This window comes from Lepisma saccharinum, chromosome 23, assembly GCF_977018435.1.
Source record: "Lepisma saccharinum chromosome 23, izLepSacc3.1, whole genome shotgun sequence".
NCBI classification, from domain to species: Eukaryota; Metazoa; Arthropoda; class Insecta; order Zygentoma; family Lepismatidae; genus Lepisma; species Lepisma saccharinum.
In genome coordinates, this window is record NC_139251.1 from 17,331,976 (window position 1) to 17,345,464 (window position 13,489).

Here is a 13,489-nt window from a genome sequence, read left to right on the forward strand (position 1 = left end):
TGCCATATCGGAATTGGTAGAGAAACATATAACGCTTACTGTCTTTGTACTCTCTTTCTATTTCGGTTAGTCTTCTTTGATTTTCTACCTTCTGACTTAATCACAACAATGAGTATGAAAGATGAAGTCATGAAAAGGTCCATGAGACAAATACAATGATACAACCATGCCTTAACCAGGATTCGAACATGAGAACTCTGCCTTTGTAGCGCTGACGAAGGTCGCCTTAGTGAATTTATACTATTACAACAAATCATACTATAATTAAATTAATATCATTTCATGATAAAACTTACCTGTATAATTTCCCGATTGCGCAGTGGCGGACTTGATGATGTTCTTCATCTCCAGAACGACGGTGCCATAGCTGTAGTAGGGCGCGTACTTTAGGGCCTGGAAGGGCTCCTGGTAGTCGTTCAGCGATTCCAGAAGGTTCGTCCTGTCGCTCGTCCCGACGCCCGTGCTCGTCACCGAGTTGGCTTTCCTCCTGGTGTTGTAATTGTTGTCAACCACGATGACGTCCTTGACGCTGTAAGAGCACGGCTTCTCCAAGGGTGCGGATGTCGTTGGCAGAGGACTCAAGCGGTGCAGGGAGTTTTTCGGGACGAGGGTGCTCGTGAAACACTTCCTCTGGCGGTGTCGGGTGATGATGAAGAATATTGCGACCGCCAGAAGCAGAATGACTGCCGTTAGGACTCCGATGATGATAGCCATGTAGGTTTGGTCCTCCTGCCGAGCTGTGGATACTGAAAGAGTAAGAAAGGACGAAGTTTTAGCACTGTGGAACTCATTTTATACTCATTGTAAAGTTATGCAACACAATGCCTGATTTCTCTCACCAAGTTTACAAAGAGTAAGTTATCTTTCCTATTATGTCAGACAAATATATTATAAAGCCGAAGACATAATGATCAACACAAATCTCTACTGCTTAAGATATCTTGCCAAATAATAGGCTAACAATGTTAGGGAATTCATCGAACATAATATAGTGAGAAGAAGACAACGAAGCAAATGACACAATACTTTCCTAACAGATATGCAGAAATTCAAAACTGGAGATGCAATGAATCGGAAGGAATGTTGGTAATATGTCACAAAAGTGAAGATTTATCTAAGATCAGTTACACCTAGAACAGTAAGAATTTGTGCGTGTGCATGTGTGTAAGAGAGAGAGGAAGTGACATTCAGATATAAATAGAGATTGATAAAGAAATAGCGAAGGAGTGCGGGAGGGAAATAGATAGCATTGAAATCTTATGAATAGGGACATTGAATTTTCGCGATGCGCGAAATGTGAAAAAAAATACAATTTGAACATTCTGCACGTAACTACACCCCCAATGATGAAATATGCATGAGTTTTATTCGCGAAGTAATGCGAAATGTGTGCTTTTCCACGAAATGAACGCTTTTTCGCGAAATAACCGTGAAATATCATTAAATTAAGTAGAAAACACGCAAAAACCGGCAATCGAGGTTGCGCGCGCAAACTGTCGATTTGTAACGAAACGTTTGCCTAAAGTTTCCTACCACTAGCAGCTGGAGAACGTTTTATCTTCGATCACATCAGGAAGAGGCTGCAAATTGGGATTTCCCATGCACATAATCTCAGTTCGAAAACTTCGTTCCCTGTCAAGCTGCATTCCTTTCTTCCGCCGAATGTCTACTCAACTTCCAGTTTCATTGAACTTGCTAGCTGTAGCAGCGATAAGATTAGTCTGTTCCCGCACATCAAGGGAAACAATGGTGTCATTTGTGTTCAGTCATGAATGAATTTTGTTTATCATTATGTGATTTTCAACATGTGTTTATGTATGTGCAGTAGTGATTATTTTGTTTGTTGAACAGCAAGAATATCCTTTAAATACATACAATGAATAAATCACTTGAGATATGCAATTTAGAATTGAAGTGATTTTGTGTTGATGTTTTCTTTTTGGTTGGACAGCTATGTACTTGTGTATGTGTACAGTATATAAAAATGAAGTAGTTTATCAATTTACAGCTCGTTTGTGTGTTGTTTCCTCTGATAATGAAAAAGTGTGTGCCAATTTTTTTTTCCACCGCTGGTATACACCGCTGATCTAACATTTTATTTACCGCTTTCCTCAGTTTTCATTTACCATAAATTTGTCTCCCTACTTATGAATTATCTCCAAAAATTCGGAGAGTGATTGAAGTCTTACTTATTATAAGAACACTGTGAAGAATTGTTTCACACGTGAAAGAATATTCTCAAGATTAAATTCAACATAAAATGGTAGGAAGCAAAGTGATTGTAACATAGACAGAATAAGAACTGAGGAAATACTGAACCAGGAGAAGTTAAAAGAAGCAATAGAAGAATGACAGAAAAAGCAGAGGAAAATATGAACAAGGAAGCAATATCTGAATAGAGACGGAATTGATATAATTAAAATCTTGATTAAATGCTTAGGCGACAGGGAAACGCAGTTGGAGGAAAAAGAACCCCTGGAAAGTTTTAAAGTATGTTTTAGAGGGAGAAAATCTGAAGAACCTCTGAAATGTAGCTAGTATTTTAAAGGAAAGTATAACTTTAAAACAATTTAAATATATTTTTGGGGTATGAAAGAAAAACTTGGAAACATTTTAAATATGACGTTTTAGAGAATGAGAAAAAATATAAATATTTTAAATGTGGTGTTTTAAAGGGCGAAAAAACTTGGAAACATTCTAAATGTCTTAAAACATTCTAACGTTTTGGATGAAGAAGAAATCTTGCAAACATCCGAACTACGTATGGTGATAAAGTATAATGCTAAAAACACCAAGAGTGATGATATAAAATGTTGAGTTCTCACTGGGAACGGGATAAGTCCGTAGAGTGATTTTCTAAGTAGGATAGACATCGCGCTACGACGCGAGGAGTCCCGGGTTCGAATTTTGGCCTGGGTATGGATGTTTGTGACTGTCCATTCATAAATTTCATCACATCATCACTCATCCCCATCTTCGCAAATTAGCCAAAAGTGGCACAACAAGCGAAGTAAATTAAAGCAAATTTAAAAAGGAAAAATGTAGCACATTCGTAATCATGCAAGTTGAGCTGGAAATTTTGGAAAGTATTTGGGTTCGATAAATTCTATGCGAGTAATAAAGTTAAAATTGTTAACAAATGAATGATATCAAGTTAAAAGCTATGCAAAAGCGAAGAAGTTTTGGACTGTTGGAAAAGACCCACCCTACGACAATCGTAACGCTAGTGTCTGAATGAGGACGATAATATACTGTACGTGGTGTGTAAAAGATAGAAAATAATTATTTTTTTTTGTCTTGTGAATTGGAGAACCGTTATAATTATTTTCCATAACTTGACTTGATCAGAAAACTAACCCACCCTGTAGCGCAAGCTAGGGTGATATCGCCTACGACCACATGTTTCTTTCGATACGCTCTAATTAGAAGCACGTGATGGAACACACACTCCCATGATCCATATGTTGCACGCTTTTGAATATTAGTCAGTCAACTGTTCCGCTCAGAAAACGCGTTAGTTTTCTCCCCTTGTGGTCTATTTGTAATTTGGCTCCAGAGTTGACACCCGACCGCCTTAGAGCTCTGCTCTGGAACATCTGCTGTCCAATTTTCTGTTAATGTTGTTTGGTTTAAAATTACGTATGTGTATTGCGTGAGTGTGTGTGTGTGCGTATCTTTCTATTTCTTCTCGTTTTTGTATCATCGAATTTGAATGGCACATAAGAAAACACACGACTGCACATGTTGACATTGTAACTGGTCAAGAAGTTAATTTGGGGCGTAAGGGGTAACGTTTCCCAAATGTCAAGCTCCCTTCCGCGTAGTATACCCTGGACTGTATATTGTACGCTAGCGAGGCTCTGGCCTCTGGACTAACGGCAAATACAGTGCGTTTGTTTTGGCTCTGGGCCGAGATAGCGCGTGCACAACTTTGAACAGCTCTTATTACACAGGTTAGTACTCGTTATGCAATGAGCGGAGATAGCGCGTGAACAACTTTGAACAGCTCTTATTACACAGGTTAGTACTCGTTATGCAATGAGCGGAGATAGCGCGTGAACAACTTTGAACAGCTCTTATTACACAGGTTAGTACTCGTTATGCAATGAGCGGAGATAGCGCGTGAACAACTTTGAACAGCTCTTATTACACAGGTTAGTACTCGTTATGCAATGAGCGGAGATAGCGCGTGAACAACTTTGAACAGCTCTTATTACACAGGTTAGTACTCGTTATGCAATGAGCGGAGATAGCGCGTGAACAACTTTGAACAGCTCTTATTACACAGGTTAGTACTCGTTATGCAATGAGCGGAGATAGCGCGTGAACAACTTTGAACAGCTCTTATTACACAGGTTAGTACTCGTTATGCAATGAGCGGAGATAGCGCGTGAACAACTTTGAACAGCTCTTATTACACAGGTTAGTACTCGTTATGCAATGAGCGGAGATAGCGCGTGAACAACTTTGAACAGCTCTTATTACACAGGTTAGTACTCGTTATGCAATGAGCGGAGATAGCGCGTTAACAACTTTGAACAGCTCTTATTACACAGGTTAGTACTCGTTATGCAATGAGCGGAGATAGCGCGTGAACAACTTTGAACAGCTCTTATTACACAGGTTAGTACTCGTTATGCAATGAGCGGAGATAGCGCGTGAACAACTTTGAACAGCTCTTATTACACAGGTTAGTACTCGTTATGCAATGAGCGGAGATAGCGCGTGAACAACTTTGAACAGCTCTTATTACACAGGTTAGTACTCGTTATGCAATGTAAATATAATTGTCTACATGCCAAAGGTATGTGCGTAAATAAGCGAGAAGTTATGGGACGAAAATGCCGGCATCTGCGCCATGTTACGAGCTATCTCGGCCCAGAGCCAAAATGAAAGCATTGTATAATCCTCCGTGGAGTGCGTGTTGTGATATACCTTCATCCATCTCTTCTTAACGCCATTCATCTTCATTTTCGCAATTATCAAAGTCAATTTCTCCTATTTTACTGCAGACTTCAATTAGTATGTATTTCTCCAGCTAAACGATACGTAATTCTTTGCAAATCTTAAACAGTAGGTCGTGGCATTAAATTTCCAACAGGAAGAACAAATTGATACATTCTGAATTGGTTTGGTTTATTTTCTGCCACTTTTGGCTAATCGCGAAAAGACACTCACAAACAACCTCCAGGCCGGGATTCCAACCCGGGACCCCTGGCATCGTACCGCGCTGTGCTAACCCCTCCACCACGGAGGTCGGCCACGTCCATTCTGAAGTAAGCATTCGATACTTGAGGCGCCTCTTGCAAGAATAACTGCCTCTGCGTTCATCGGAGACAGATCTAGGCGTGTGCTGAGCCTAGGGCATAAAATACGCGTGTTATTGATGATCAAATCTGTTCAGATGAATTCTATGACTTTGGAGCGATAGAATAAGCATTATGAACTCCCGCGTAATGGTTAGCACTCTCACCTTTGGTGGGAGTAGTACTGGGTTCGATTCCCGTGGGAGGTCCAAAATTCCGGTGTTGACCCAGCATCGTGAGGACAACTGGATAGGTACTTGCAAGCATCAGTATCAGAAACCCAGAAAAACAACTGTGATGGGACTCGATGCGCTGAATACACTTCACCCAAGGTAAAAAGCCGCTTGATGAGTCTTTGCCCCTCAACGACTGTGTGTGTGTATATATATAGATGAGTTTCAACGCACGCATGGCCGTACTGTTCCGGACAATCATTCGTGTTACTTTCATTCCCCATGATTCTGAAGTGAATGTATTTTCAAAAGATCTCGCTCATAATTTCGTTCCATTTTAGTGGGAGATATTATCGGTTCCATAAATCACGATTCGATCGATCAATCGAATAATCGATCCTCTGTTCATTCGAAACTACTTTACCTTCAGGAAGGTAATAAACTTTGACCTTTTCAAGACAAGCTACCCATTTAACTTCAACTTTGATCTTGGCGCCCGACATATGTTATATCAAGGTCGTAAGCAATAAATCTAGTTTTTAATTATCCTTCCTTCACGCCGTTGGTATAATAATTAAAACCCATTGCAAAAAGAAGTGCGCGTAAAGGTACAATATTAATCGATTTGACACACATCCAGAAAAATATTGGGTGATTTGAGCTCGGAGATTTATTTTATAAATTTATGCAATAACGTGCATCATAAATAGGCTGAAGATTTGCCCTAAAATGCCTTTTTTTTCTCTCGGTTAGAAACCGTTTCAGGCCATTTATGAATTTCATAATGGCCGCATCTGCTTATTTCGAAGATAATAGCTTTTTCAGTGCCTAATCCAGGAAAATGACGTTTAGTGCCTATCAATCCTCATCCTGTTTATAAGCCCTTATTTATCTTCCCTAACATTCCTAATAACAATGTAACCATGGTTGGTGTACATAATATAGGACACTGAAAAGTATCATATTGGAAATGTAACAAATTGTTATGAAATATTGTGGGAACACTAAGTTACTAATTAACTTGTGAGAATTCTATAAGTGTATAATGATTGTAAATTTGGCCAAGATGGCGATCGTTAATTCATATATTGGAATACACCTTATTCGTATGCATTCAAGTCAATAACTTGCATAAAATTATTTTTATTTGATTACTACTTTTCATAATTCATGCCTACATTTATGTTCTATATTGTTTTTATATTATTCGCGTATTTATACATCTAATTCAAGTTATAGTGGGTAATAATAATCACAAATAGTATATGCAACGCTTTGAATTAGTTTCTTCAAATCCAAGATGGCTTATTTCTATCTTTCAGAAGTTGTTGTTTAAGCACATATTACATAGATTTCTTCTTAATATAGATTTTTGTCAACAATGGACAAGATTGAAGTAAATTAGCCTTCGTTAAAAATCCGTAAACTAAATCTTTATTCAATCATTGTATGTGCAAGGGCAAATATTAATTAATTTATAAAATCAGTTTCGTTATTTTTTTTCCTAGTTTAATATTGTAACATTACAGCACAGAAATTCTCCCTCGCTTTCAATAATGCGTTTTCCTCTTGGCTGTTTAATGATGCTACGTGCAAATAGCGACGTCGAAAGTTCCACGTTGGCATTCTTAATTGTTGCTAACGATAACCTAAGCTTACTATAGCTAATTAGCATTGATCTGATTTACAAATTATCACTGGAGAGGTTTTCTCGGGCAATCAGCCAGGTGATTTCCGGATAGGCTTCCGAGCTTTCGAGAGCTAACGTAACTCTCATCTTCAGGGATTGAAGTCAATCCGCCGCCAGGAAAGCTTCACCAGTTTATCTTGTGTTATTTTTATATGAGTTGGTAGCATTGTTAAGAAAGAACATACTGTTATGCTATGCCTCGCGCCTGAGGTAAGCATTTGAATTCTCGCTGTCAGCGGTATAGGCGGTGTGCGTATTCTGTCGTGAAAATTTTTACTTCTGCCTTCGAGCGAGCAGGACATACCATTTATTTTAATTTGTTGAAATAAGTGCGTAACGCGCGCTATTCGGTATTAAAGTTTTTTTTATTTTATTTGCTGTAACGTGTTGCAATTCGGTGGTTACCTTCATGGAGGAATGGGGATCGTCTTAATCCCGATCCCTGGGTGAGAACTGATGCTTCCAACTGTCTTGCCGGAGCAAGGAGCTGTGTGTTGCCTAATTTGTGACTCCATGTCTTGGAATCACGATTTTTTTTTTTTTTGCCTGCTTACTTTCAGATATTTTACTGCCTGTCGAGATTATAAGTTCTTTCCTAATAACGACGTGACCACGAATAGTGTAATTAATATAAGACACTTAAGAGTATTATATTGGAAATGTAACAAATTGTTATGAACTATTTTGATAACACTCAGTTACTAATTAAGTTGTGAGAATTCTTTAAGTGTATATACAAAGGCTGTCGCAGAAAAGGTGAGACAGATTTTTTTCCTGGCTTTGCAACCCTGCCTATGGTTTCGGCACTAGTCGCGTCGTGTAGGATGACTCATTCTGTTTCTGTAGCAAGTTGTCACATGTTACGAAACCACGTTAGTGAGCAGCTGTGTTGATTTACGTGGAACGTGTTTCGTTTACCCCTCCAGGTTTTTGTGTATAACATTGCTTTTCGCGATGAGTATTCAAGATGAACAGCGACATGCCATAAAATTTTGTTGGCGTTTAGGGAGAAGTGCTGCGGAAACATATGCAATGTTTCAACAGGCATATGCCGACAGACTGAGTAGAACCACAGTATTTCCAAGGAGTCATTGAGCAAAAAAGAGGCCGCATTTGAAGAACTCCTTCATATTGCACCACGATAACTCACGCCCGCATACCGCGTGAGCTTTTCAGGATTACGCGACGAAGAGAGAAATATAAATTTTCCAGCATACAGCCCGGAACTTGCACCCTGCGACTTTTGGCTATTTCCACTTTTAAAGGCCGCTTTACGTGGTCGTCATTTCATGACGAACAAAGAAGTCATCACCCCATCGCAAGTTTTCTTCAGTTCGCTACCTGACGATGAATTTTCAGACATTGACAAAGTGGCAGGAGCGTGCTTAGCTGTCAATGGTGCCTATTTTGAAAAAGATGTACGTCTACTCGATATGGCTGATTCTGAATAAAAATTTTGTGGTTTGTAATTTTTTGTTTCATTTTAATGATTCTTGGAGGGGTCCATGTACATGCTTTTCTTTTAACTGCTACGTAGTCACGACTTTTTGACCTATTGCGCTCATTTTGGTCTCATTCGGCAGCTAATTAACCAAATTTTCACCCTAGTACATTTGCTAGCCAATGGAGGTCGCTGTTTTCCTATACAGGAATTAGTCTCACCTTCTCTGAGACAGCCTTTGTATATATTTTTTAAAATATAATAACAGGCAAATTATTGGGTGGGCTCTATCCCCACAGTCCCATATAAGTTGGCTCCACTGTCCAGGGACTGCAGAATGGCAATGAAGAGTAGCGAATGGGCGATAATGAGGACAATCCCTCCTCTCTGGGAACAGAACGGTCCGAGCGAAACTTGCAGACGAGCGTGCGCCTGTAATGACTGCGTCCGCCACAATCTCTTTTCTTTCGGCGTCCCTCGCCAGCGGAAGTCCCCGCCGAACACGTGACGTGTCCGCGGAATTCGTTCCGTCAACGCCCATAAGTCTGCCACACACGCATTAGGTGCGTATGCATTCTTGCACCACGTGTCGGGGTCCCTTGAAGCTGGTTCGGATGCTTTCTCAAAGCTTTCGGAACTAACGAGCTACCGGAACCAACAGGAAAAATAAGAGCGATGGGAATTTCGCGTATCTAACGAGATGGCCATCCATCAAGGCGGATACAGTTAGTCTGGCGTGGCTGGCGTCCCTTTCACGAAGCCAAACATGGCTGCATCCTTACAGGCAGTTCTATTCTAATTATTGTAACATTTTTGCATGTTAAGACAAAAATTCAGCAAGTTGATACACGATTAATTACCTCCTAACCTGGCTAAACTTTTCAGTGAAACCTCCAACGATACTCATCTTCTCCAGAATGACATAACAACACTTACTTCATTGTGCCTGACATGGAAACTTACATTAAATCCTGAAAAATGTAGATCTCTCACAATCTCTCTCAGGAATAACCTGTTAAAATCATCTTACTCTATCTCTGGCAATAACATCAAAGCAGCATCCTCTCACAAAGACCTAGGTATTGTTTTCGACCAAAAACTCACATTTGAAGAGCATATTACAGGCACCACAAACAGGCTTTACTGTATCGTGACATATCAGCCCTCGCCTTACACTTCAAGTCATTCATTCCCCCATAATAGAATACTGATCTCCCGTCTGGTCCATGGCGTGTCCCACTCAGCTCTCTTGAATAGATTCTGTCCTTCACTTTTTCCTGGCTATAGTTCGTTACAGGGTTCCCTCATTACGCAATTTTTCCAACACCACATCTCCTGTCCTATTTACACTTACAGACTCCCTATCAGCGCCGTTCACTGAATGACTTCAATTATACAAAATTGCCAATGGCAAAATCCCTAGCAACACTCTCATCCAGGAATTTCACTTTCGAGTGCCCATGCGCACAACACGTAACACAGATCTACTTTACACAGAAAAGCCTAGATTGGAAATTCAAAAGCGATTGCTTTTCCACAGACTCACTCAATACAATGACCTCCCATCAAGTCCTGATAGAACGCCTTTCGGTCTACCATTAGAGAATATGTTGCTATATAATATTTAATTGTGCTATCTTGACTTATTTATGTTAATCCCTTGTGTTATTTGTTATTTTTATTTTTGTTCTTTACATTGTTGATAACTTCAGTGTAAAATGGCTATGTGCTGTATCTGAAATTTTCTCAAATAAATAAAAATAAATAAACAAAGATAATTTAATCGACTTTGTCTCAAGTCCAAAGGAGAACACACACAAGGGCTTCAAATACAAGACAAAGTAGTTGAATTAGATATTTGAAAAATGTAATACCACAAGGCATTTCAAATTCATCAAATGTTTTCTTGCTTGTAATCAGTTACTCCTACACTGTTAAAGTTACCGTAAAATTTAACATATTCTACCGTTAAAATTCAACGGTCTGTGTGTTAAATTACAAAATCAGGACGAAATTAAATTAAATTATTTAAATAAATTAAAATTTTATTATGGGTGAAGATTATAATGCGTACAAATTGCATAAGAACTGAAACATTAAAACTACATTAATTAGGTTAATTACCTATATAATTAAATATTAGTTGCATTAATTGTTGTTAATATATTAAAACGGTCAAGGCCAGTTCTATTTACGGTAGTTTAATAGGAATTTAAGAAAACTGACAGTCTTAAATCGTCATTTACAGTCATTTTTTAGCAGTGTAGCCAACGTATTAAGATCTTAACCAACGTTGTAAGGTTTGAAATGCAAGAACTTCATATAATTCGATTAAAAATAAATGTTTCTGAAATGTTCATAACTGAATACCTATGTTTCACCACGACTCTCGACGTTTTTGTTACGGTGTTGTGTCCAAGAAAACCATTCGGGAGTCAGGACAGAGAATCGGATATATACCACAGCTGCCACATATTGTAGGGTTGTGTTCTCTGAAACCATCCTTCTGAAAACATAATTCGTAGAAGTTTGTACGAGATAGAAATATTGTTTTTATTAAAAACCAGTAAAGCTGCTGACCAAGCCTGTGTTTATTTAAGTTTTCTAGCATGGAAACAAGGATTAACTGTGTTGCCATGGTTTTTAGTGTTTATTTAGTGCTTGTCGCAGATTGTGCTCCGATTCGATGAAGTTAATGCTACTAAAAATACCTAAGCGCTGTGTTTGAACTTTTTTGGTCGAAACGTTGACGTGAAACCTATAAAAACAATTAGACGAACCGTTGTGTGAAATATCTTTGATCTGACTGTCACGCCAGGCCTAGGTACAACTCGAATAGAGAGGGAACAGCATTCCAAGTGATGTCACCCAGTGGCATTCCATAGACGTTCAGCTAGTGTTCGTCGACACAGAGGTAACAGACATGGCACACCTTCAAATAGAGTCTGTGAGTTCCTTCTAAAACAATGTGAAATACAGAGCCTAATTAAGAACATTGTTACCATTGGAAGAAATATTTGTCCTACCTGGCGGCTCCTCAACCTGTTCACTGGTCTCCTTTTGTGCGCCCTGTTCGTGCTCCACAAACACGTCACCCTGCGCCTGGCTGTCCCGCCCTGGCATTTGCTCCTCGGAGAAGTTCCCGTGGGCAATATCTGGAAGAAAAATAGTTTTGTACGGTGTATAGTGTTTACAGAAAGGCGATAATAGTAATTAAAGCAAAAACAATTTTGAGATAAACCATCGACCGAAATTTTACAAATTTAAAATCTTCAACTTGAAGAAGAATTTATAAATGCTAAGGATAGAATAAAAATACTGGCACTTGCTAGAAGACGTGCAACAATTCTAGATCACCTCTCAATCGATTGGTATCAGTGGAATGCCAAAGGGTGGATGGTGGGGGGGATACCCCCAGTATTCCTAAAAAAAAAAAAGAACGTCAAAGGCAGGAAAAGTGGACAAAATGAGTGCTGACTACTAAAAAAGCACATTGGAATCATACCGAGGGATACATATGAAACACCAGACACAGACATGAAGATATTACAGAGTTTTTCTGATGTTGTAGAGGTAACATCGTAGCCTTGTAATCAAGGCATCAAGGTTTCGAGATCCGGTGAGAACTGATTAGCCCATCTGTGCATAAAGTGGACTAAAACTCAAATAAACAAACGAATGCATTACAAGTTTGTAGTTGTAAAACAGTAGTGATGGAACGCAGTCAAGATGTAGTTCATACTCACAAAAGTACGTATGAAGGCCGGTTCACATTATTATTGATTTGACTTATTTTACTTCGCTTTTCTTCCACTTTTGGCTAATCGCGACGATGAATATGAGTGATGATAGGATGAAATTGATGACGTGACGTTCATAAAGAACAGCCATTAACAGGCCGGGATTCGAACCCAGGACTCCTGGCGTCGTAGTAGTCCTAACCTAGCCACTCCACCATTGAGGTCGGCGGTGCACATCGTTATAGATAGACGATTTCTGTACGCCTGTTGAATTCCAAAATTTCAACTGACTAACTCTCTAAACAAGAAGGTTTATGGCTGCAGTTGTCCATATCCTGGGCAAGATCAATCCAATCTTTTCCATCCTTAGCGATTTCCTTTAGATCCATCTCAACGTTATCCTTCCATTGTCATCTTGCCCTTCATCAGGTTTCCCAATAAGAATCCTTTAAACTCTTCTTTCCTCTCCTATTCGTGCCACATGGCCTGCCCATCTAAGTCTACTTGATTTAATTATTCTGGACAGGAATACAAATTGTGGAGTTCTAAATTATATAACATTCTCCACTAACCTGCCTCTTCGTTCCTTTTAGGTCAAAATATTTTCCTAAGGATTTTATTTTAAAGTACTCTTAATTTATGTTCCTCTTTTAATGTAAGGGACCAAGTTTTACATCCATATAAATAGATATTACACCTACAAAGCTTCTCTCTCCGATAGGATTGGAATTGGATGTGCTTTAGCGCTACAAGGCACAAGACAATTGCTGAAAGAGGATTTAAGACCTAAATATTCTATGCAGCAAAGAAAGATCGTCTTCAAAGGGAAGACGCAATAAGCTTATTAGGCGATCGAAGGGATCAAGTTTGCCTTCTCAAAAGCAGCAAGATTCCTCACGGGTTCTCCAGGGGCCTCGTCACCGCTCGACTCAATACAAAGCTACCGTCGCTTCGGCTGGAATCACGGCTGTGACTTGTTTGAGCAGCTGTCTCTTGACTGTGGCTCCCGAAATCGATCCCGTAGCGCCTCGGCCCCCGGCCCTTGTCGAGGTGTTTGCGAAACGTCAGCCCAAAAGCGACAAAGGCAAACAGGCAGCCGCTGCTCTTCTCAAACAGGTCGAGAGATCCAAGGAAGAGGA

At 39.5% G+C, this 13,489-nt stretch overlaps 1 protein-coding gene across 1 annotated transcript in view; it reads right to left on the bottom strand.

Annotated features, from left to right (window-relative positions):
- LOC145977762 (discoidin domain-containing receptor 2-like) overlaps positions 1-13,489 on the bottom strand; it is a 407,841-nt gene that overhangs the window by 34,898 nt on the left and 359,454 nt on the right. The window contains exons 9-10 of the mRNA XM_083110031.1: positions 11,637-11,765; positions 297-746 (exon numbers count right to left, since the gene is read on the bottom strand). Of these exons, the coding sequence (XP_082966157.1) occupies positions 297-746; positions 11,637-11,765 (579 nt within the window). The remainder of the gene's footprint in view (positions 1-296; positions 747-11,636; positions 11,766-13,489) is intronic.